At 37.3% G+C, this 24,628-nt stretch overlaps 1 protein-coding gene across 1 annotated transcript in view; it reads left to right on the plus strand.

Moving 5' to 3' along the window:
- PRUNE2 (prune homolog 2 with BCH domain) overlaps positions 1–24,628 on the plus strand; it is a 140,930-nt gene that overhangs the window by 64,410 nt on the left and 51,892 nt on the right. The window contains exons 7-8 of the mRNA XM_069880837.1: positions 17,198–17,356; positions 18,334–24,487. Coding sequence (XP_069736938.1) covers positions 17,198–17,356; positions 18,334–24,487 — 6,313 coding nt within the window. The remainder of the gene's footprint in view (positions 1–17,197; positions 17,357–18,333; positions 24,488–24,628) is intronic.

The raw sequence follows: 24,628 nt of genomic DNA on the forward strand, positions 1-24,628 counted from the left end.
CATGAAGGTTCCTACCCATACACTGTGTACTTTTCAGACAAGCTAAGGCAATGTCCGTTTTTACAGCATTCAACAAAATTAAATAATACTGTGGCATATGGATAAATTCTTGAAGCTCAAATCCAAGCAGTTTCTCAGAGTTCCAAAATTAACAGAGAAATAATCTTTCTTCTATATATTTGTGAATTTCTCTGTTAAAACCAGGCAAAGATAAGCAGTTGTATATCCATAGGCATGAGGTCCTTATGTAAGATAGGAAGCTGGACCTGTAAATGGCAAAAAACCCAATCAATCTTGAATCAATATTTTTTTCTTATTTTTTTTTCTGAGTACATCACTCCAAAGTACCACTGCTTGTTCACAAAATTCCCCATTAATAAAATAGGTTCTTTGCAGTTTGATGCTAATGAGTTGCTAGTAATCAGTAAGGGCCAGGCTTGAGGTAATTTTGTCTATTTTTTTAATGCCAGCTGTCTTACAAATATCATACAGTCTAGTCTCATTGGTGTGTTTGTTTTAAGCTCGGTTCTTTTGTAACTGGTTAGGAAGTACGTGTATTTGTCTTGATCAGATTTAGATGGTGCTTCCTAATTGCTTTCCTTTTCTTAACTGCAAGGCCATCATTCTCTTGGCAAACATGGGGGAACAAAAGGCTTTGGACATTAGGCCATGTGTCCTGGAAAAACAATATTTTTGTTAATTTTTCAGAAGTTCTTCTAGCTTTAAAACCTTTGCTTTGCAGAATGGATGTGAAAAAACAGAGTAAACCCAAGTGGTAGTGGTCAGTGATGGTTTCGAGTGGTGAGTTTCGAATTAAAAAGACTAGGAGGAGAAGGTGGTGGCTCTCCATGTCAAACTCCATGCATGTCAAAGGCACTCCATGAATGTCAAAGACACTCCATGAAATTACTTGAAACATCTAAGTGCTTATCAGACCATGGAGATTGGCAAGTGCTGAAATAGAATGTGATTCTACAGAGTCTGGCTGTAGTTATCATTTACTATCAGGTAATTACTCAGGAGACTACTTCTAGTGTGTGTGCCTTTTCCTAACACTACTTACAAACTGTACCGACTTAACAGTTTGTTTATTCTTATCCTGCCTACTGCATACAAGCTCCCATGTTCATGTATTATGCAAATGACAGTCTTGGCTGGGAATTTTAGTGGTAGCATTCTTCCTTGAAAAATTGGAGCCATCTACTGTACAAAGACAGCATCATTTAAAGTGAAGTGTGTGATTTTTCTGTCTTGTGCTGTATCCTCTAAAATTCAGCACTGTTATTTGTTAGTAAGGTATTTGCTAGCAACACAGATGCAAAATTAATGAGGTATATAAACATCTGGAAAAAACCTGTTATTACATATACTAAAAGGCATTTATCCAGACTGCAGCATCAACTGCTATGTAAAAGTTTATATTACAGAGGCAGCTCAAGAATCGGGGAAAAAGGCTGGACAAACAGCCATCTGCAATTGTGCAAAGTCTAAAAAATTAATTGAATAAAATTAACGATATTTCTGTTCAGTTCATAGTTGACTTCCTTGTTATCTTCTTAATAGTTTGAAAAAACCCTCGTTTGGTAAAGTACAGTTCAATTCTGAACATGACTCAATGGCAAAAGCATGCCAGGGTCCTAGTTTCCTATTTCATCCTGATTTTAGATCTTACAGATTTCCGGAAGTATTTGTTCATATGTTAAAAAAACCAAACCAAAAAAACCAAACCCTAAATGTGGAAAAAATCATGCATTTTGGTTTTATCTCTGACAGGTCTTCCAGCTCAGATCAAACATTGGGAGCCTATTAAGATCTTTTTCCTCTAATGCTTCTTAAGCACTTCTGAAGGCGACCTTGTGCCATTGTCTGCTGGCCAGTTGCCCTTGTGATACCTAAACTATGTTTCAAAGTCTTAGACAGATGTAGCTACATTGAAATCAACACATAATCATATGTCAGTTAGATATAGAACAGGTTATAATTGAGATAGCTGTTTCTTTGTTGCAATGAGCTATTCAAGACTGAGAAGAGAGAAGAAACCTAGAAACCACTTATTCCTGTTAAAGTCAAAAGATATACACTAATTAAGCTAGCTTGTAAGGTTTCTCATGATTTTCATTGCTGTGGTAGTTGCTTGTCTCTTATACACATATACAAACACACCCAATGTGAGTAAGACAGCATTTATGTGTAGGTTGAACCAAATGATTATAAATGAATTGAGGGATGTCTCCTGGGATTGGACATAAAGGTCTTGTAAACTGGAAATTTTATAAACAAACAGCTGTTGGGAAAATACCATTATGCTGTAATAGCTGCTATTAAAATCCATTAGCAATCTTGATGGCCTGTTTGAATTTGATGCATCATTTGCTCTGACAGTGTTTCTTTCTAAAGAATTTCGTAAAATATATGTAGATTATGAAAGACAACGGTAATGGACTAGGAGATTAACACTGATTACACATTTTACTTCCATGTGCCAATCAGGCTTTGAAGAATGCTGTGTATCCTCCAGTTTAAAAGTCAGTGGACACACAGGAACGCATTAACCTGAACAGCTGCAAAGCTTTCTCCATCACTGTGAGTGAACTACACAGCTCTGCAGAGCTAAAGTATTTCCAGGTTAAAAACCATGTTTCAGGCAACAAAATAAATCTCCAGTGTTTTCTAAGGCTTTGTGCACTCTCCTAATTGATGCCAAACTGTCATTTTCCTTCTAGTCATAGATCCACACACCACAGTGGATACCAGCTCCCACAGGGGTAGGCATGTCATGTAGATCGTGCTTCTGCCAAAATTAGTCACACTTCTAATGAGATTTTGAAAAATATGTATGACAAGAAGTATCTGAAAACAAACCTCTTTTAAAGAACGGATCCGACTATCAGTATTAAATCTGCCCTGTCTCTTCAGAAACAGATATGAAAACCGACGAGTCAAACGTGTCTCGTTGTGTAGGCAGAGGTAAGGATGCACTTAACTTGTTCATGGATGCTGCAATGGCACCATCTGGCGGATGAACAAGAATAAACGACTAAAGCTTGCCGGCACAGTTTTAAAGGTGTTTAAATAAAAACTTCTTGTCTGGTCCCTTTTTTTTGTAGTGCTCATGCTCGGATGATGTAATGCTTGTTAATGTATATGCTTTGTTTCCTATTTCTTCCTGTACCTTATGTTTTTCAGTGGATTATTCAATGAACTCAACAGAGAATTTTTTTATAAGTAGTATTCTGGTGTAAACTCACATGCCAGTTTCATGGGTGCTGTCTTTCAGCTCCCCTCCTTCTACCTACCTTCTCAGTTTATTTGCAGTATCCTCTTTCTCCTCTCTGATATCTGCAAGAAACTTTTTGCTAAAAGGACTGGCAAAGGGTGCTGTGTCTTCTACTACTTCCTCTTGTCATTCCTCCTCTCCTTTTTGGTGAAAGTACACTGGTGAAGGCAAACCACGCCTTATATGTAAGAATGCTGTTCTTCTGAAGTATTCTTTTTCAGGACAGAGGAAGAGAAGGCTTTGTGCTTAGTGTAAAGAGTGATAAGTCAGTGTCTTTATGTCTGTTTAGTTCTGGACCGTTCTGTCTTGCCTTCTTTTGCAGACTTGAGGTTTTAAATTTAATTTTGTTAAGGACTGTGATACAAGAATTGCCATCAAAACAGCTGTAGGTACCACACTTTTTTCTGGTGTTTTAATGGAGTTGCAAGAAGCTAAACTAGAGTAATACAGTAGTCGCACATTTAACATCCAACTTGTTAACAGAGTCTTTACTACTAAGCAGCTACTGCATGGCTGTGATAATACATTATGCATTCCACTATATGCCTCTGTCTAGTACTCAGCAATAGATGGTTTTGCAATGCACAGTGTAGCAGGGGTAAAGCCCTGGTGTCATTCCATATGGATGTTTTTCATGGTTTGAAAGAAGACCTGATACCTTTTGCAACCCCAGCTTTCTCATTTACATGTTAACATATTTAATAACACTTCAGGAAATAAATGAGGCCCTGAATTTAAAAACATCAATTTCACAGAGATTGAATGAGAGCATTCTAAAAATGATTCAGCAGGATAGAAAGTCTTAACTATAGGCCTAATTAATAAGGTGTTCATGCACATGTTTTTTACTTCCGTGAGTTACTTCAGTTCCACGAATCTGGTAAGATTTGTGTATATTTTGAGTACGTTTTATCTGTAAGTGTATTAGTAGTTTGACCAAACTACTGCCCTGTCTTTACTTTCTTTTCACAGACTCATTTAGATTGGCTCATAGAGACCTACTGTAAAACTAACACTGCCAAATCCGCTACTAAACCTCATCCCTAAGCGCCATGTCTAAACGTCTTTTAAATACCTCCAGGGATGGACTCAGCCACTTCCCTGGGCACCCTGTTCCAGTGTTTGACAACCCTTTTAGTAAAGTTATATTTCCTAATATCCAGTCCAAACCTCTGCTGGTGCAACTTGAAGCCATTTCCTTTTGTCCCATTGTTTGTCACTTGGGAAAAGAAACCAAGTAACTTCCTTTCAGGTAGTTGTAGACAGCAATAAAATTTCCTCTCAGCCTCCTTTTCTCCAGACTAAACAGCCCCTGTTCCCTCAGCTGCTCCTCACAAGACTTGCACTCCAGAACCCTCACCAACTTTGTGTCTCTTCTCTGGACATGTTCCTGTGCCTCATTATGTTTCTTGTAGTGAGGGGCCCAAAACTGAATATAGCAGTTGAGGTGCAGCCTCATTAATGCTGAATACAGGGGGATGATCACTTTCTTAGTCCTGCTGGCCGCACTGTTTCTGATACAAGCCAAGATGCTGTTGGCCTTCTTGGCTACTGGGCACACTGTTAGCTTGTGTTCAGCTGGCTGTTGACTGAGACCCCCAGGTCCTTTTCCAGCAGGCTGCTTTCCAGCTATTCATCCTCAAGCCTGTAAGTGTTTTCTTCAACGTTCGTGCAATACAAATACAACATGTAAAAGAACTGTACTCAAAGACTTGTTTTGAAACCTCAGTGTATCAACAGGCTGCAGTGAAGTCAATGGATAGCAGTACAAAATTTAGCAAATATGCTGCTTGCTTTCTTAGGTGAAATTTTGTTTTGATATTGCTTTTTTGATTTGATATTGTTTTCTCCTTACAGTGTTACAAAGATGCTTCACTGACAATGCATGACTGCATTTATGAAGCAGAGGAGAAAAAAGTTTTTTAAGGCATTACAGCAGTGTGTAGCATGCCTGTGGCAAACTCAAATATGTCCTGGTAACTTGCTATATATTCATTTGCTTGTTCAGTTTTAGTTTGATATTTCTTGTATTTAAATTTTTGTATTTAAATATATTTATTTACTTTACTGAAAGTCTTGGTATATAATTTACCCAATTAGGTAAATTGTCAGATTAGTTTTGGCTCAAGATTTAACTGCTTGGAAGAAAGCTAGAGTAGCATGAAGAGAGTGATTTGATCTAGGTGGAATCACTAGTGCAAATTGTTGAATTGCCAACAGTTGGTAAAGCCCATTTTAAGTTTGTGTTAAGATGCAGAGGCAGCACCAGCATAATGTGATCAGCAACAGCAACAGTTTAGTTTGGAAACTAATTTGCTTGGCTGCTGAACGTATTGGTTCAGCATAATGATTTTGCATGCTACTTTGCCTGTAATGTTAAAATTTAGAGTGCTTTTCTTTACCAACTCCAACAAAACACCTGTGTTATTGTTCTTTAGAGAAAAGAGAATGTAATTTTGGTTTGGTTTGGTTTTGCACACTCCTGGTCATAATTTCTTTCAAGCATTAAGTGTTCCACATAAGTATCAAATGAAATTAGAGATGTGTTAAGTGTGTTCCAGCTGCTTTATGTCTGGAGGGCCAGTAGTCGCTAAACTACATGCCAGTGTTAGCAGAGTAGTCCTGTGCTTCAGAGTGTTTAACTCCAAGCAGGATTCAGGGCACTGTCTTGCTTTGCATCTCACTTTTCACTTTTACTTATGTAAAGAGAGCAAAGCACAACTTTCTGAAATATACAACCTGAATAAAGCATGTATGCTGGAGAACATGATCCTGCCAGCTGTCATCAAAAATCTTCCTTACCACAAAAAGAAATAGCAGTTGAAGGGACTTCTGGAGATCACCTAGTCCAATGCCCCTACTACAGCAATTTCACGTAGAACAGGTTGCACAGGGTCATGTCCATATGGGTTTTGAATATCTCCAGGGAAGGAGATTCTACAACCTCTCTGGGCAGCCAGTTCCAGTGCTTTGTCACCTTCACAGGAAAAAGTGTTTCCTTATGTTCAGGCGGAACTTCCCGTGCTCCAGTTTGTACCTATTGTGCCTTGTCCTGTTGTAGGGCACCATTAAAGAGTCTGACCCCATCCTCTTGACACTTGTTCTTTAGATATTTGTAAGCATTGACAAGATTCCCTTTCAGTCTTCCCTTCACCAGGTTAAACACAGCCAGGAATCTCAGCTTTTTCTCATAAGAGAGATGCTCCAGCCCCCTAATCATTTTTGTGGCCCTCCACTGGACTGTCTTCAGTGGCTTCTTGTCTTTCTTGAACTGGGAAGTCCAGAACCAGACACAATACTCTACACTTACCTTCACTAGTGCAGAGTAGAGGGGGAGGATAACCTGCTCCAACCTGCTTGTTACACTCTTCTTGATGCAGCTCAGGATGCCATTGGGCTTCTTGATCACGGAGCGCACATTGCTAAGTCATGGTTAACCTGTTGTCTACCAGGATTCAAGGTCCTTCTCTGCAGGGCTGCTTTACAGCAGGTCAGCCTCTAAGCTGTACTCGTGCAAGGGGTTATTCCTCCCCATGGTGCAAGACTCTACAATTGTTTGTGTGTCATTCTCAGGAACTTGAACCATTTCAATGGTAAAAGCTGCTGTCTTAGCTACTGTAAATGTAAAACAGGCACAAGGGTGCCACAGATGAAATTCTGCCCAGTGTAACCAACTGTGTGTCACCCGACAGGCATCTGCAAAGAACTTTGTTTTATCCTGGTTTTGCTTGTGTTGGTAATGACTCCTTTTATCTCTTCTGAAGGAACTGACTGTTTAACAAATGAGTTCCTAGAGGCATTTTGCTTGCATAACTGTAAGTGCTTATTAGAAGGATTCTTAGGAAAACTTAAGTAAAGCACAATAAAGTGAACTGCATACTGGGACCAGTGCTGTTTAATATTGTCATTGATGATATAGACAGTGAGTTCGAGTGCACTCTCAGCAAATTTGCTGATGACACCAAGCTAAATGGTGCAGTTGTCACACCAGAAAGACGGGATGTCATCTAGAGGGACCTGGACAATCTAGAGAAGTGGGCCTGTGTGACCTTTATGAAGTTCAACAAAGCCGAGTACAATGTCCTACACTGGGGTCAGGGCAATCCATGGTTTCAATACAGGATGAGGGATGATGTGATTGAGAGCAGCCATTTGGAGAAGGACTTGGGGGTGCTGGCTGAAGAGAAGCTCAACCTGAACTGGCAGCGTATGCTTGCAGCCCAGAAGACTGACTGTATCCTGGGCTTCATCAAAAGAAGCAAGGCCAGCAGGCTGAGGGAGGTGATTCTGCCCCTCTGCTCTGGTCTTGTGAGACTCCACCTGGAATGTATTGTATCCAGTTCTAGAATTCCCACATAAGAAGGATATGGAACTGTTGGAACAGGTCCAGAGGAGGACTACAAGGATGATCAGAAGGCTGGAGCCCCTTTGCTATGAGACAGGCTGAGAGAGTGGGGCTTCTTCAGCCTGGAGAAGGCTCTGGGGAGACCTTATAGCAGCCTTCCAGTACCTGAAGAGAGCCTACAAGAAGGCTGGGGAGGGACTTTTTACAAGGGCATGTAGTGATAGGACTAGGAATGGCTTCAGATTGGAAGGGAGAAGATCATAATTAGGCATTATGAAGAAATTCTTCATGATGAGGGTGGTGAGGCACTGGAACAGGCTGCCCAGTGGAGTTGTGACTGCCCCCTCCCAGCAAGTGTTCCAGGACAGGTTGGATGGGGCATTGAGCAGCCTGATCTAGTGGGAGGCATCTCTGCCCATAGCAGAGGGGTTGAAACTGGATGATCTTTAAGGTCATATCCAACCCAAACCATTCTATGATTCTGATTTGTATGAAGACTGGGATTTTTTTTGGTGGCGAAGTCCCATGTACAATATTTGATCATCTGTCTAGTTCGTAGTTCCCATTCAGAAACAGCCAGTGCGGATAAGACTATAGCATTTGCACTGGTAAACCATTGATCCCTCTTGTGGACCTAGGAGGAAGAAGTTCAGCTTCCACAGCAGAGGTGAACTGAATTAATAGAAAATTAATTACTCTTTTGTATCTGGTTGTGTTCCAGATGAGGGTTACTCTCTATTGACAAGGCAGCAAGGGTGGCCAAGCAAAGAGCCAGCAGTTTTGCACACAAACTGACTTAATAAAATAGTTCAAAATGTATTTCTAAAATATTCACATACTTAGCAGAGAACTTTTAATTCCTGGAAGGGCATTTTGCTAAACTTGGGTAATAGCATGCATGTTGTCTGTGTAGGGAACTGGTTGGAAGAATACTTGCATGTGCATTAGTTGCATGTGCCAGATCATTTGAAGTCAGCAAAAGACTTTCCATTAACTTTCTGATTCATGTTATTCTGAATTGGCCTATTCTTTCAGGCTTGCAAAATGAACACCTAAAGGTAATAATTACTACTTGTATTTTTTAATTCGCGGAGACCCCGGCTAGAGTGGGGCGTTCAAAGGCCATGGATCTTGTGCTGCTGAAAGGAAGATATTTATTGTGAACCAAAGGGTACAAGTATAGTAAAGACTGAAGTACAGTTGAAGAGTATTTTGCCTCAGTGGGAAACTGTATTTGCAATTATAGAGATTTGTTGCAATAGGAAAAAAATATAAAAAGCCAACACTAAACTCTTGAAGTGGCATCAAAGGTTCTTGCAGAGAATTCAGTTGTAATAGGAAGGACAATAAGAAACTGGAAATAGTAAGAGAGAGTTAATGAAGCAGAAGGCTTTGCTGATTACTAAAATTCACTGAAAAAATCCAAAACTGACATATACACACCTTAGAATATATTAAAAGTGATAGTTCTGAATCCTGTACAAATGGTTATTTTGATTTGTGATTACCTGAAAATTTTCAAAGAAAGATTTTTAATGGGAAAAAGAGGTTTGGGTCCTGCACAGAGGTGGATACCTGATAGGCCTGTGTCAATAGGAGTCATCTATTTTTTTAATTCTAGATCAGTTATCTTGCAAATCACTTGCCTGCCTATTTAAGTAGAATGAAATAGCTTTAACAATTAAGGAACTATTATTTATTCCTGTAGTGAAATTGTGAGGTGCTTACATAAATTAGCAACATAAATGTGATGGGGGAAAAAAGGTAAAAAAGAAAAGTCAGCAGCACAGGATTTAAAATTGCCATTTAACCTTTAAACAACTTGAAGAAATTTAAGGGATTATAAACTACTAAAAATATTGGTAACAGAACAGAAAAGCTGGAAGTTTTTCAGTTCCATCCAAAATATTTCTCCTGTTCTTAAATTCTGTATTAGTGTTAAAAATGTTGGTACTTTGTTTTTAAGTACAAGTTGCACCAAATGATTTGTTCAGAGTGCCACTTCCTATACATAAGTGAGTTTTCCCCCCGCTCAATAGTGGTGGTAAGGAACAGGGATGCAGGCAGGGACCTGGCGCAATGGAACTCTACTAGGCTACATTCTAACAACATCAAGTGGACACGTTTGTTGATTGCCGTCTTTGGGCTGCAGTAGGAAGTCTGATAGCTTATTTCTCTCCTGTACCAGAGAGGGATCAGGGTTGACTTCCATGGTATCCAAAAAAAAAAAAAAAAAGAAAAAGAAGCTGCCCTCAGGACTAACTCGGCTATTATGAGAAAGTTATTTGCTGATACAAGCATGGAGGATAAGTGTGATATGTATAATACAGAAGGTATGAATATATATGAATTTTTCAGACCTTCTGACTGTGATGGTATCCATTTGCAATATTGCTAGCTTCTCGCTATTGAAAGTGTTTTTAATGATACATCTAGTCTTGCTGTCCCCAAACAAAAATATGTTCCTGAAAGTAAGAGAGAGAGAGCACTATTTCACCTCTCTATGCTGGCAGCAACTAAAACAATATAGCCCTTTTTGCCAGATAATAGTGAACTGTTGTCATTTTGGACATCTAAGTGTTCATTCCCAATTTAAGCTGCAAGCATTAAAAATGCTCATAAAAACAGCTTACCATACTGCCTTGGCATTTTGGGTTTTTTTTTTTCCTTGATTGTATCTTCAGGAAGAATTAGCATTTTGATACAACATTTATTCGTGGATTTGCAGTGGTTAAATCAATAGTTAATGAGATTCGTTGTATAATTTGAGCTTGTAGTTTGTTTATGCTAGACCAACTTTATCCATACTCCAAACAAATTATCTCTTATAATCACCAGCCTGAAGATAAATCTCTAAATGTTTTTCTGATGATAGTGCTGTGGTTGGCAGGTGTTAGAAGTGCCTCCCAGGGACAAAGATTGAAGATGGGCTTTTTCTCACAAATCCTTCAGGCGAGGTTGTTTAGCTTTCTATACTGTCATCTGCAGAGGAGCCTTGTATGGTGCCCTGCTAATGAAATCTAATAGGCAAAGGTCATATATCTTTATGAAGAAAAATGCAAAGCTGGTGAGTGATAAATGTGCTCCATGGGGTTCTATGGACGATGCTTAGCAATAAAATCCATGTTTAAACAGTGTTTCAAATGGCTTGGCATGTCTCTGGTTTTTTGTGCCTTAACTACTTTTTATAACAATTTTCATTACTAGTCATGAGATTAAATAAATACAAAAATAGTTGAATATGCATACAAAGTTGTCTATGTAATTAAAGAAATAGGTGAGTTCTTTAAGTGGGTCATTATTTTAAAATATTCGTAGCATAATAAGTTGGGTTACATAAAGGTGCGTGGCAGTATTGTATTTAAATTTGAAAGCTCTATTGACTGTCAATAGAAGCATGCTAGTTTGTGTGAAGACAAGAACATTTAGATAGATTCTAGCATCAATTGTAAATAAAAAGTGCTGTTGTCAAACGGAAACAAAGCATGCCAGCATAAAATTGCAGGTAGAACTAAAGAATGCAAGTCAGTGCCTTTAAGAAACTGCTAATCTGAAGTTAGGAGGAATTAAATAAACCAGATATTGTGGAATCACTGCTGTTTTTTGAGAAGTTACCAGTTCATTTGCTGTAGTTATACTGCTGAGCTAAGAGACAGTTCAATAAATCAATTCAGGCTTGATGGATTCTACAAACCATTGCAATGAGTGCGTGGAAGAGGAAAGAAATCTTTTAGTATTCCCTCTTTGACAAAAGGGTATGCAAAGAGCCTGAATGGATGAATGGTTGATTAATTTTGCCAGAAATTTTCTTGACAGCCAGAAATGTGTTTTTGAATTACCATGTTTGCTTGGGAATCACTTTGTAAGGTATGAAATATTATATATAAACTTACACCTGAGACTTAGCTGTCTAAAATAGACATCTCCTGGACAGTATATGTATGGTTGTGGTGTTTCTTATGTTTTAATTCATCACTCTGGCAATTCAGCCTTTTACTTGTTACCACTTGCTAATCAGTCAAGAGTGAAATCACATGTTGTATGTGATTAAATGAACCTTGTAGCTGAAGTGGTAGGTTGTGTCTTTTTCTGTATTTTTAATTGATTTACAAGCTGTGGAAAAATCAGATAAAGGTTCTTAACCTCGGATCAGACAGCAGAATAATATAAAAGAGAATAAAAATGTGTATCATACGCTATGTTCATACGGCATATGGGTTAGTGAGACAAAAAATAGCATCTCTCTTTCTCCTCCAGGTTTCTGAGGGAAATGATGTATTAGATTGTATATACTCTACTGTACTTCTCTATGGATATTTTTCCTTTTAATTTGTACATATTTTGTGCAAATTTTGTACAAATTATATTTGCACGTACATATTTACTTCAGCCTTAAAATGACCTGGAGGGAGGACACTATTGTAGTGCAACTATGTTTTCCTGTAGTTCTCTACTTGCAGCAAAAGGTGTACTGTTAGGATTGCAAGTTTTCTAGTTTCTCTCTTTAATTATTTTAGAAGCAGAGTTTTAAAGATACACTTGAAAAAGGAGGTGGCACTTAAGCCTTTAAATTTGAAAATCAGATCTATATGTTTTGCTATATTTTGCATTTTCAGCAACTCTAAACTACTTATTGTTCCACTGCCAAAGATGCTGAAATGTAGCAGCTTTATCCTTATAAGTAACAACTTTCTTATTACGGAAAACATCCTTTAACAATGAGACAAATTACAAGTGCTTTGAACTCCTTCCTGTGAAGATGGAAGTAAATAAGCACTTTCACCTTTGTCTTACTAAACCAGATGATGTAGATCCCTTCTTTGATTTTTATGCTGCTGCAAAACCTTTTTCTAGATTTTGCGATCACAGCCATCTAATATTATTGTGTCATTGCAGTGCACACAACAGCAGTATGCACACCATTACCTATGTTTGTTTATGTCTTTAGGCTACACACTTAATGTTTATCTCATACAGTGGCAGCAGCACCTTAGCAGGACTTCATATCCAATCTTTCAGATCTGTTACATTCTTTGAGCATAATGTGCACAGTCCCCACTGGCACCAGGAAGCACTTTTGAGTGTTGTACTTCAGACCGTTAGTAGCTTCCCCTCAGTAGTCAGGGAAGGCTGCCTTGCTTGTGGATAAGAATTTGTGTTCCTTCAGGTAGGAGGCAGTCATAGCTGCTGAAGGTAGGTGTTCCAGCTGGGGGAAGAATGTTCTAAGCCAAATGGGCCATTATGATATTTTCATGTTACATGGATATCATACTGTCTTTTAAAATTATGGAGACACTGTACCTCTGCTGCTAAATTCAAAACTGTCTCAGCTGGCTCTGAAAATGTGGCATAGTGAAAATGAAGTTTGGCTGAGCAGCCTTTCTTTTCCTAGATTTTAGGAATGAATCAATATTTTCCAGGCTTTCCTGGAAATCATGTGCTGTGCTAAATACATTTAAAACATGGACATCTTTATAAGTTGTAGTTAAACATTAAAATGGACAAGACTAAATTTTCTCACACAGTAAATGCAAGTTAAACTTGTTTAGCTGAAATCTAAGTTCATAAAGAGTAGATCATTGTTAAGACACAATCTTATAAAATATACCAGTGCTTAGAAAAGGCACTGTTTCCAGCATGAAACTGGCTAAATTCACTTCTGTGTAACAAAGCATAATAATTTCTTTTATTATAGATGAATCTTGAGTTAATCTCAGGATGCCTAAAGTTAAACATAAGGTGTGACTGGGATCTCTATAGAGCAGGGTAGCACAAGCTCTCAGATGCCCATTCTACTCTTCAATTTAGGACCTAGTACCTATTTCTCTTTGGAAACTTTAGACAGCAACACAAACAAAGCAGAATTGCCTACTTTTCTTGTGCTTTTCAGAAGTCTGATAAATATCTGTACAGCAGAGCTGATATTTGACAGATTGAAATGCACAACAGAAAATGCAATCTTTTCTTACAGAAAAGATGGTGAATGTTATATTGAGCAATTTCACTGGTGATTTTTATATATACAAAGAGGTAAAATAGTGAATATACTTGTTCATGTTTCCAGGGTTGTGTAACCATAGTCTTTATGCTGTTTTTTCCCCATTTTTAGTGACTTCACCTGTAAACTTTTATTAAAAAAAGAGTCTTTTTCTGCTTTTTTTTCCTTCCTGTTTTTTTTTAAAGGAGGGGGGCTTCAAGTAATTAGCTGTATTTCTGACAAATGGCACACAGACTGTTAGCTCTGCATGTGTGCTATAATGTTGGTGTTTACCCTATTATATTGCAGTCCAAGTATGTTATAAAGTTGTATCAGTAATCATGTAGAAGTAAACTGGAGTGCAGAAGTACTGACCATGGAATATTAAGAGAATACAGTGTGAAGCCATATAGATCAACCTCCATATTGTGGTAATTGTTTTGGTTGTGAAAATTGTGATGGGATACAGTGATATTCCTCATTTGTATTTTGTGATGGTCGGGTATTTTTAGCAAATGAGTTGTCAGCAGAAAGGCTTCATTAGACCCATCAGGGTATCTGCCCATGAATAACGAATACCAAACTGTACTGACAGTTTCCTTGAGACAAAATGATGAAGCACCTCTGACAAAAGCCATATTGTGCTCTCCATATGAGTAGTGTGAAGAACAAAAAAGACAGTTTGTTCTTAATCTGGTCAGGTTAATATTGACACAATTAACTTAGAAGAATCAGAAGTGTGTGCAGTATACATTTACAGTGATCACTTGGGTAATTTGCTGTTGGCTTCATGAAGCAGAAAGTCTTCCCAGAGTGGGAGAGAAGTTAAAAATTCTCTTTGAGATGTATTGGAGATTTTGCTTCTTTTAAAGAATCATCAGTATTTTTGTGGTCATGTTAACTATTCAATTAAAAAAAGAGATTCCTATAAGAAAGTCAACTTTCAGAAAAGAAATTTCACAACAATATACAGGCTGCATAAAATGGCATTTTTCAACAAACATACATAATAACTGAACAGATCATGTTAAAAAATCCTTCAAAATTCTGTGGATTTCTTAAACTTTCTCATTCTCCTTACCTGGATGATAAAAAAATATTTATCATTTCAGAATGTTCATCATATTATAGTGTTGTAGCATTGTATAAACTATTTAGATGCATTAGAGAAAACAAATGCACAGTTTTATTACAAATTCTAAGACAAATGTGTTTGCTATTAGATTCTATTTTTTTTTCAAATGTATTACATTTCAATTATACTTGCAGTCCTTTTTACTTAGAGGGTATTGCAACAACTAATAATGTTTACATAGGCTGCTTACTTGCTATACACTATGCAAATATTAATTAATATTTAAACCATCCCATGCTAATAAAGTAAGGAAAAGTAGTATAAGAATGAACAGTTGACTGACCTTTGTCATGGTTTGGCTGTATGCCAGTGTATTTCTTGCTATACTAATTCATCAACAGCATATATTGCAGTGCTTCTAATTAACTTGGGATGTAGCAGCTTAACTGTTGAAGTGATTAGCATTATTACATTTCTGAAGGAAATGTTTTATTTTCTGTTAGCATTTACAATACACGCAACATTCTGGTTGTTTACATAGGTTAGAAAATTTGTGGAGGAGTCCATATGTCTACCATGTCTTTAAGTATATTGTCTCTGGTAATTTGTAAGAGTTTCTTGTTTGAAATGGTGTTTATTTATTTGAATGTTTAAATGCTTGTTAAGGGAATATCTGAAGTGTTGCTGTACTGGTTTAAAAAAGCAAACTTTATGGATGTTTGTGGGAAGGATAGAATTAAATTACATTTTAGAAAAAATGATTACTTAATAATATTTATTAACATTAATAGCATTACCTTTACTTATTTTAAAAATAATGATTAATTTTATGTTTTGATGACTAGTCCATTCAACAGAAAAAACTGATGAGGTAGAATCACAATGCTGTAAGACTTGTAATCTTGATTTTATTCAGTAGCTTAGTCAATGGTGTTTTCCAGCAAATTTACTCTTTAACCTATTCTTTTAATGAGGTCTGTTTGCCTTGTATTTCATTTATGGATGCACTTAGTGTAGTAACAACTTATGAGATACATTTATTACTGGTTATTAAAATGACTGTTTCTGGGAAGATTCAGTAATGTATTTTGTCAGGTATTATTTGAATATAATTTATTTACCTTATGTACAGTCATAGAACACCTTTCAGACTAGATCCTTTATTGATCCATGTCCTTCCTGTGACTTTTCAATCTTCTCGAATTTGCTGTGAGTGAGATAAGGAGTTATCTGTCATTTTTTGCATTTTTCTACATAAATTTCACTAAAACCTTATTTTTAGGTGCTATGTGAACGTCAACCTGAAATTTCATCTCTAATGTCAGAAAATAATCTACTTTCAAAGCATTTGATAAACTTCTTTGTTTTTAAGATTAACTTGCAGGGAGAGAGATGCATTTTCTGGACACATTTGAGTAGATTAATAAATAGTATTTGTATATATGTAACCAAAACAGTAATTTATCAGGTAGGAGACAGATGTAGGGCAATAACATGCCAATCTGCATATACTGTTGTGTTGTGTTCATGATGAACTGCTGTTTATTCAGGGCCAGTGCAGCTTGGCAGCATCAGAAAAACTATTACCTGGAAAATGACAATAAATTATCTCAAATACAAGTAACAAAAACATAAAGAAGAAAGTAAAATTTCTATGACTTTGTTCATTGGCAGTTAGAACTGTTTACTGAAGAGGGATATTTATACTTTGTGCATTATGTCCCCAGGTAGAGAGATATGTGGTTGAATTTGCAAAATCTAGATAATTCAACATTGGGCTAGTCCAAGTATAAATAGGAATTACAACTGCAGTGCTTACATCCTGTTTGTTTGGTGTGGGTGGTATGTGAAAATAAAGGTTTTCTTTCACATAAAGGGATTTTAAAACTAGTTTGCCTTATTCTCTCCTTATTTTGGGGTGTATTGTTTCAAAGACTTGCACAGAATTTAGATAGCAAGAATAAAGGAATCCAAAGTGATAATCTGTGGTAAAATTGTATACAATCATATGACATCATAATGGATACGTATAAAGGGCTGCAAAATTAAGTTAGCACTCAAAATTAGCTTTTGAGTGCCTGATTTTGCACCTCAATACTATTATTCTAACATCTCTTATTTTAAACGAAGTACTGACATGACAAATTTCATAAAATATTTCAATTTTCTAACAAAAAGGGGGTTTTATTCAAGAAATAGCAGTAGCCCACTACTTTAAAGCAACTTTGCAAAAGCAAGTAGTGGGAACAAGTGAGAATTCTGTTTCAGAAGCAGTTTCAAGAAGGCAAAACCTACCTTTAGTATTTTATCATCTTCAGAAAGATAAGTCCATTACTGTGCTGTGAAACCAGGGTATGATTTTTTTTAAAGCACGTAGCTGTTTTAACAAATGGGATAGACTTCTGTTGCTGTTTACAAACACGGATGCTTATTAATGTTTCTGGCTTTTTTTAATCACAGATTTGGATGGAAAGAGCGAAGAAAAGATGCTGACTTTTGCTTTAATTTCTTACCATATTTCAGGACTGTGTGTTACACAGAAGTCTAATTGGTGATCTGAAAGCATTCACAGATAAATATGGGTTTGATGTACTTGTCATTTTGGCCAACTGTTTGTCAGATGAGAAGAAAACAAGACGACAAGTAGCAGTATACTCAGAAAACTTAGAGCTAGGCAATCAAGTAAGTACCTAGGAAAAGAATCAAAAAATGTCTTTCCTAAAAAAATGGGGTTTTTTAAGTAGTGTATACCAAAGTGTTAACTTAACTAGGATCAAGAAGTAGCAACAGTTTACAGGAAACTTAGGAGCTATTTGAAATTGCTGCATTAGTTATATGATGTAAAATGAAAGACTGATATTTATGATTGTTTCAGACCAGCCTTATAGAAAAAGTGTATGGTTACAAAAAATACAAGAAAAGAGAAGATTTTTCAGTTTAGCTAAAACAGAATGATTTTTTTTTTTTGTTACTAGTTTTGGCTTGGGTTTGTATTGTGATTTATCAAGTGACTCTTTTTGACAATGAGGGATGAGCAAACACATTGCAAATTGTAATGAAGTGAACTCATCTACATGTATGTTATTGCTAAAGAATGTTAGCTCTGAAAAGAAACCAGATTATTACTACAATGTCCATTTATCCAAAGCCAAGTGCTATCAATTTTATATTTGGCCTCAAATGGAAGAAATGTTAGTGGCAGCTTGTGGAACCATTTTCTCAGTCTTAAAAGCTTCTGATTTTAAGAACAGGCAGCTAAATAATTCTATTGCTTCAAGGTTGATATAGAAGTATTTCTTTTATGAATCTAATCTTCCTAGTCTAGAAATACTTTTCTCATGTACTCTTACATATTTTCCTCAGATATCTTAAGGCTACAACTAAATATTCATTTGGATTTTCTTTTACTAATGAAAAGTGAAATTGAAAATCAAATTATATGATTTTAAGTAAATATTTTGACCAATTATATAATATGTGTTTTGTATTCTATTTCAATACTACATCTTTTTATGGATCATTATAAGGTTGTTACAGCAAAATGGCAAAGAAATAGATTAATAGGAATAGGTAGGTGTGGCTTTATTATATGAAGTAGACAATATGTGCCCTTATGCCCATGATTGCTATGGCTTTTGAAACATCCTGTTTTTCAACAGATCTGCTGTGAATTAGAAGAATGTCAGAATCCTTGTTTGGAGATGGATCCTTTGGAATGTGGATGTAATGAAATTCTCATTTATCATCAAGAAAATTCTTTGGTGACCAGTGATCAAATTTTTCTTCTAGTTAAGGAAGTTGTGAATAGAAGACAACCAGAAATGGCATCAAACAGTAGAACTTCTTCTACTGAAGCTGTTGCAGGAAGTGCTCCACTGTCTCAAGGATCTTCCGGTATTATGGAGTTATACGGCTCTGATGTAGAACCACAACCCAGTTCTGTCAGTTTTATAGAAAATCCTCCAGATCTAAATGGATCTATGCAAGCCCATGTTGATGTTAATGTAGACCTTGTGAGTCCAGACAGTGGATTAGCTACTATTAGAAGCAGCCGGTCTTCCAAGGAGAGTTCTGTTTTCCTTAGTGATGATAGCCCTGTTATAGAAGGTGCAGCTTCCCATCACAGTTTTCTGTCTGGCTTTGATTCCTGTAGCCCTATTCCTGAAGGTGCAATTGCTGAAGAACAAAAAACTCAGTCTAGAGACAATAGCGATAACTTTGATCTTTTCAGTTTTGAACTAGCACCTGTGATTGCAGCTCCATCTGAGTCATCTTCTCATTCTGTTGATTGTTCCCTAGCAGATGACTATTTCCTTAATAGTGATTCATCAGAAGGGCAACTCATTGTGCAAAAAGAACTTGATGAGGCAAACCTGCTACAAAATGATACAGCAGATTATTCACCTGATATACTTATGAAAACAAATGATGAAGACAATTTAGCTGAATTTGTTGAGAATCCAGATGAAATGTGTGAGGAAACTTCAAGTTTGATCAATTTAGTTGAAGGTGATTCTTCTTCACCAGAAATGTTGAAATCTGTTGATTCAAGAATTCCACCAACTCCTATGAACAGTCTTGTAGAAACTTCACCGCTAGATAATGGGCAGCCTTTATTCTTCCCACAAGATGTCATTAAAAAAATTAATGAAATAGATGGCACAAATTATTCTCAGCCTCGTGTTAGATATGGGAGCTGGTGGGATGGCTTTGACCTGGAGTCCAGAAATGCTGATACCTGGAGTTCAAGTGAGCAGGAATCTGTGTTTCAGAGCCCTATCTTATGGAAGGATTGCAAAGAAAGTCCTTTGCTACAAAAACACATTGATAGAAGAGCCTCAGATTCTGTATTCCTCCAAAACCAGCCAAAACAAAGAGAGTATGTGACAGTAGGTCTGTGGGACAGTCTGTTTCAACAAGATAATCAGAACCACGAAAATCAAGAGAAAACAAGTGAACATTTGCATTTGCAAGCTGCTTCTTTAGAGGAGACAAAGCAAGAATCTATGAGCCTTACTGACCTGTGGAAAGTCAGTCAGCCAACACCTGTGATGTCAGATGCATGGTGTGGTGGTGAAGGGAAAGGTATTCAGCTAGCTGGACACTCATACAAGGTCTGGACTAAGTGTGACACAGAAGACATTGCTAGAGACTCAGAAAATGCATGGAACATGCCCAAACTGGACAGAGAAAAAGAATCAGTGAACATTCCTGAGGAAAGGGCCATATCAAAAACTAGTTTATCAGATTCTTCAGAAATCACAGTAGACAATGAGAGTGATAATCCACCTATCCAGGTACCTCCAGAAGCCTGGGATAAAGAACAGTATTATTCAGTAGAAGAATATGGACAATCTGAAAATACAAATTCTGTTTTCAGCATTATGCAAAATAATTCCAAGCTGCAAACAGAGGAAGAAACTGTATTTGGTAACTCTAAACATAGACCAAAACAATTAAAAAATATAGAGACCTGGTATGTGTATAATAAAAATATCAGGAAAGAAGTGACAGGAGTAGTGGTGCCATGGGACGATACCTTCTTGTATAAACACTCAGATCTTACTTCATCAAACACAGGTGAAGATTTAATTGTTTCTCCACCAGACACCAATTATTCTACATCTGATTCATATATATCACCTACATACACGGAAGACGAAATAGAAAATAAGGACAAAGATTTTGATGAAGAAACAGTTTCTGATAAATTGATAAACCCAAATTTGACTGAGCCAAAAGTACTTGAGAAAGCAAATAAGGAAATGCTATCTCCTAGAAACATGCCTTTTTCAAGTGCTGGAAACACAGATATCTGGAATGCTCCTCTAAATAATGTCAACCATTTACAAGAAAGAAGTTCTGAAATTACTGCTCTTTATGCCTCTCCTAAACCTTCCGTTAATTCAGAACAAACAGCTAGTCAATGTTTTTCAACAGAGATACATACCAGAGAAAATAGGTTTTCTATACCTGAAAATGGATTAGCACTGGCATATGATCAAACAGTGCATGACTTATCACCACCACAGAATGAAGTAAATGCTAGACAGACTGCAGCTGAAAATTTAGAAGCAGTGAACAGTGTTCCCGTGGAAGACACAGACACATCTACGCCATCTTCAGATACTGGGAATGGTTTGGATCTGAAAATAAGTGACTCAGGGAGTAAGAAGGTAGCACAAAATGTTGCTGATATTCATGAAAAGTTGGATAGTCAGGGTTCAGCACAGCAGCTGAACTCATGGAATTTTCAGAGTGTGCAAGGTTGTGAGGAAGGGAGGAACAATGCCACTGTCATCTCTCAGGAAGGTAAAAAGGAATACAAGAGAACAGATGAGACAAGCGGACAGCAAATTATTAGTGACATTTCTAATAAGGAAGTGCAAGAGGACAGTGAATCTTCTTATGATGCAAATGCGAAAGAAAACAGAACAACAACTGAAGTTCCCAGCTCTCCAGAAAAAATGAGGAGTAGTGTTAGTTTGGAAGCACTAATCAATGAGCCATTTTACAGTCAAAGTAATCCTGTTAGTCAGGAAGAGAGGAAAGACTTGACACAGAATAATGTAGAATTTTCTCCAAGTGCTTCTGAGGAAGGCAGAAATGATGAATCTTTTCATGGCTCCAGACCACAAAGTTACAATTATAGTGAAACATTGCAGCTGCTTTCTGAGAAAGCTGAAAAGGGTACTGTAGTGGTAGAGGATGCAACCAGTCCTGAGATGGAAAATATTTCTGAAAGTTCTGATAAGGGTAGTGATAGTCCTGAAAATAATTATTGTAAAATGCCTGAAAGCTCAAGCATCTGCAATGACTCTGGAAACAGTGGTTGGCAAATTAGAAATTTAGAACCTGGTAATAATGTTTGTGGAGAACCATGTGTAGTGCTTAATGACAGTTTTCCCAAAAATGCTTGGAATTCACAGTCTTGTGAAGATTTGCAATCTCCTGGAACAAGTCCTGAGGCAAGTGAAGTCCTTGAAAACGCAAACACCACAAGTAGCCTTTCAAAGGATATACAGGTCAAAAGTTATTTGGAAGAAGATAATGTGTGGAGTGATTCAATAAATTATTATGCACACTCAAGTGGAACAAGTCCAGATTTAAGTGATGCATCTGTGAATGTGTGGGAAGACCTTCCAGTTACTAGTCTTCATGAAAAAAGCAGGGATATGTGGGAAACTAAAAATAATAAAAATCTTGAAGATGCTTGTAAAAGGGATTTCTTTGGAAATGAAAGTGAAGAAGAATTTGAAACAAGCACTGAACAGAACAAAGTTCCTAAAAGCTTAGATTTTTGGAATGCCCATCTAGATGATGATACTGTATCTTCTTTGTCAAGTCCTGACATAAATGAGGATTCTGAAAACTCAGAGGCATGTCCAGGGGTGATTTATGAAGATGCCACATATGAAAACAAAAAGCACAAATCACAAATTGGAGAGGATTATGTTCAATCCAGTGTAACAAGCCCTGAAGCAGATGAAGACAATTTAGATAAAAAAACTAAGGTGGGAGAGGAGGTCCAGGTAGGTGTCTGCAATCAAAATCCTGAAACAAATACAGCTAGGGAAGTCTTGCTTGAGAACTTGACTATGATAGAGTGTAATGAGACTTCTGAATATTTAGGTCACTGGGAAACACTTCAGAAAAAAGCTCAGGTGAGTATTTTCAGTGAAAAAACAGGTAGCAGAGAAGACTTATATTTGTATCAAATGAATGAAGATACTACACCAACTTTTGCTGTTGGTGATAAAGAAGAGTATTCTTCAAAAGCTACGGATATGTGGAGTATGTCATTGGAAGGCGATTTAGGAGCAGATTCAAAATCTGCAGTAGGAACATCTGGTTTTCCAGATCACAGTTCAGAATGGTGGAATACACAGCCTTGTGAAGAAAAGCAACTGGAAGATCAGTATTCTGTTCCAAGTCACTCTGCAACAAACCAGTTAACAAATAGTAAAGAGAACTCCTTGGGATTGCCTTCACAAAATGAACAACTAACAGAAGCACATTTCATTAATGCAAGTAATGATGGAAATAAGCCTTACCCCCTGTGCTATGAAGAAAAAGAGAATGAAAGGCCAGTACATCCTATGAATATTCCTGACAGCCAAATAAGTGAAGACACTATACAGTTAAAACAATTTGATCTTTCCATACTGGATAAAGAAGAAAGAAGCTTGAAAGAGCAGTTGGTTTCTACAGATGAGGAAAATCAAATGACTACACAGAATCCTTTTTCGGATGAGGAACAAGGTATGCCAAATACATCAATTCAAGAAATCACTGAACTGAATCTACTAAAAGATGATGCAGAAAATGAAAGTCTTGATCCTCAAGAACAACAGCAGGACATGTGTGGAAGATCAGAAGCGCAAAACTCCCTGACAGGTGCTTTCACTGTAGAAGACTTATCTTTTGAAATGATGGAGAGGTCAAGTCCAGGATGGAGTATATTAGTTCCCCAAACTTCACTCATCCCAGATATTTTACAGGATAACACACAAGATAGTAATCGGTTGTTCTCAGTGGAACCTGACGTGTGCACTAACACTGAGCAGATTGTCACTTTGAAATCTTATGGTGAAAATCCTGATATAATAAGTCACTGTGACCAAGACAGTAGTTCAGAGGCATCACACAGTCCTGATGTGTGCCAGGAGAATGAAGCTAAGCATGCCTCTCTCCCGTCTTTTCAGACAGGGGTAGAGCCTGAAGACAAAGATGGTCAGCTGATTCAGTCATGGTCAAATGTAAGTAAGGAGGCAGATTTGAATTCAAAGTGTCAGTTTGTTTTGCAGAAGGTAGAGACACAGCCTGAAAGTGGAAGTCCCCCAGACTATGAGCAGGGAAAGGCTGAGGAATCCTATCAGCTAATCTGTTCTGATACTCGGGAGCCAGTTGAGTTAGCTGAAGCTACCAATGAAGTTTTAGATGTGAAAGACATGTTCCATGAAAGTTTTACTCCTGCAAACCATCAAGGAACACCTACTGATACAGCTCAAATAGCAACTTCCCAAATGCCTTCAGTTCCCATGGATTTCACTCTACTTGACAGGGCAGAACAAAGCTTAAAAGAAATTAGGGCCTTGGCTGAAGTTGAAAAATATTCTGATACTGACCATACAGCAGTAACTAGTGATGAGCTAGACATGTCGGAGGAGTGTGTGGATGAATCTGAGACAAGGATTGAACATAACATCAGTAACACATCATTGACTAACGTCCCTGAAAGCATGTGTGGTGGAATTAACATACTGGCAGTAGTAGGTAGTGAAGCTACAGAAAGGGAATCGGAGGATAAAGAGATATTCTTTCCCAAATCCTTTCCTCTTGGTGGAGACGAAGGCCATGAATCTGATTTAAGTAATCAACTGGTTGATCACATAGCAAAAGAATCTGAAGATCTAATTGAAAATGATATTCCTGTGTTTGAGGAAATGCCCAGTGACCAACTACCAGTGGTACGTACACCACTATCCTATGTGTCTTTTTATGCTGAACCCACTGGCAGCAGAGAGCTCTTGTTGCAGCAGCCATTTTGTGACAATGTTTGTTTGGAAAAACCTTTACCACTGCCAACTCCTTCAAAAGGTGCAGAAGGCATCCTAATGACCAAAGACAGCAGCATTGAAGATCAGGTGTCTGAAACATCCACAGAGTGCCTTAAGGAAAATCACACATCACTGCCTTCACTCTCTGTGTCTGAAGCAACTCTAGGAGCTTCTGAGACTTCAATAAGAAAATCTGAAGCAGAAACAACTGATCTCAACTCACCGCCAGGTGGAGTTAAAAGATCACCTGATGGTAAGAAAACCTGCTTTCCAGAGCAAGTTTATAGGACAAAGAAAGAAGGAAATGTTTAGAGTGTTATTGCTGAACAATGAGGCTTTGAATGAATTTTGAAGCTTGTGTGTCTCCCTTGTGTACAAAACTCTGTACCTTGGG

This window comes from Phaenicophaeus curvirostris, chromosome Z (assembly GCF_032191515.1).
Source record: "Phaenicophaeus curvirostris isolate KB17595 chromosome Z, BPBGC_Pcur_1.0, whole genome shotgun sequence".
NCBI classification, from domain to species: domain Eukaryota; kingdom Metazoa; phylum Chordata; class Aves; order Cuculiformes; family Cuculidae; genus Phaenicophaeus; species Phaenicophaeus curvirostris.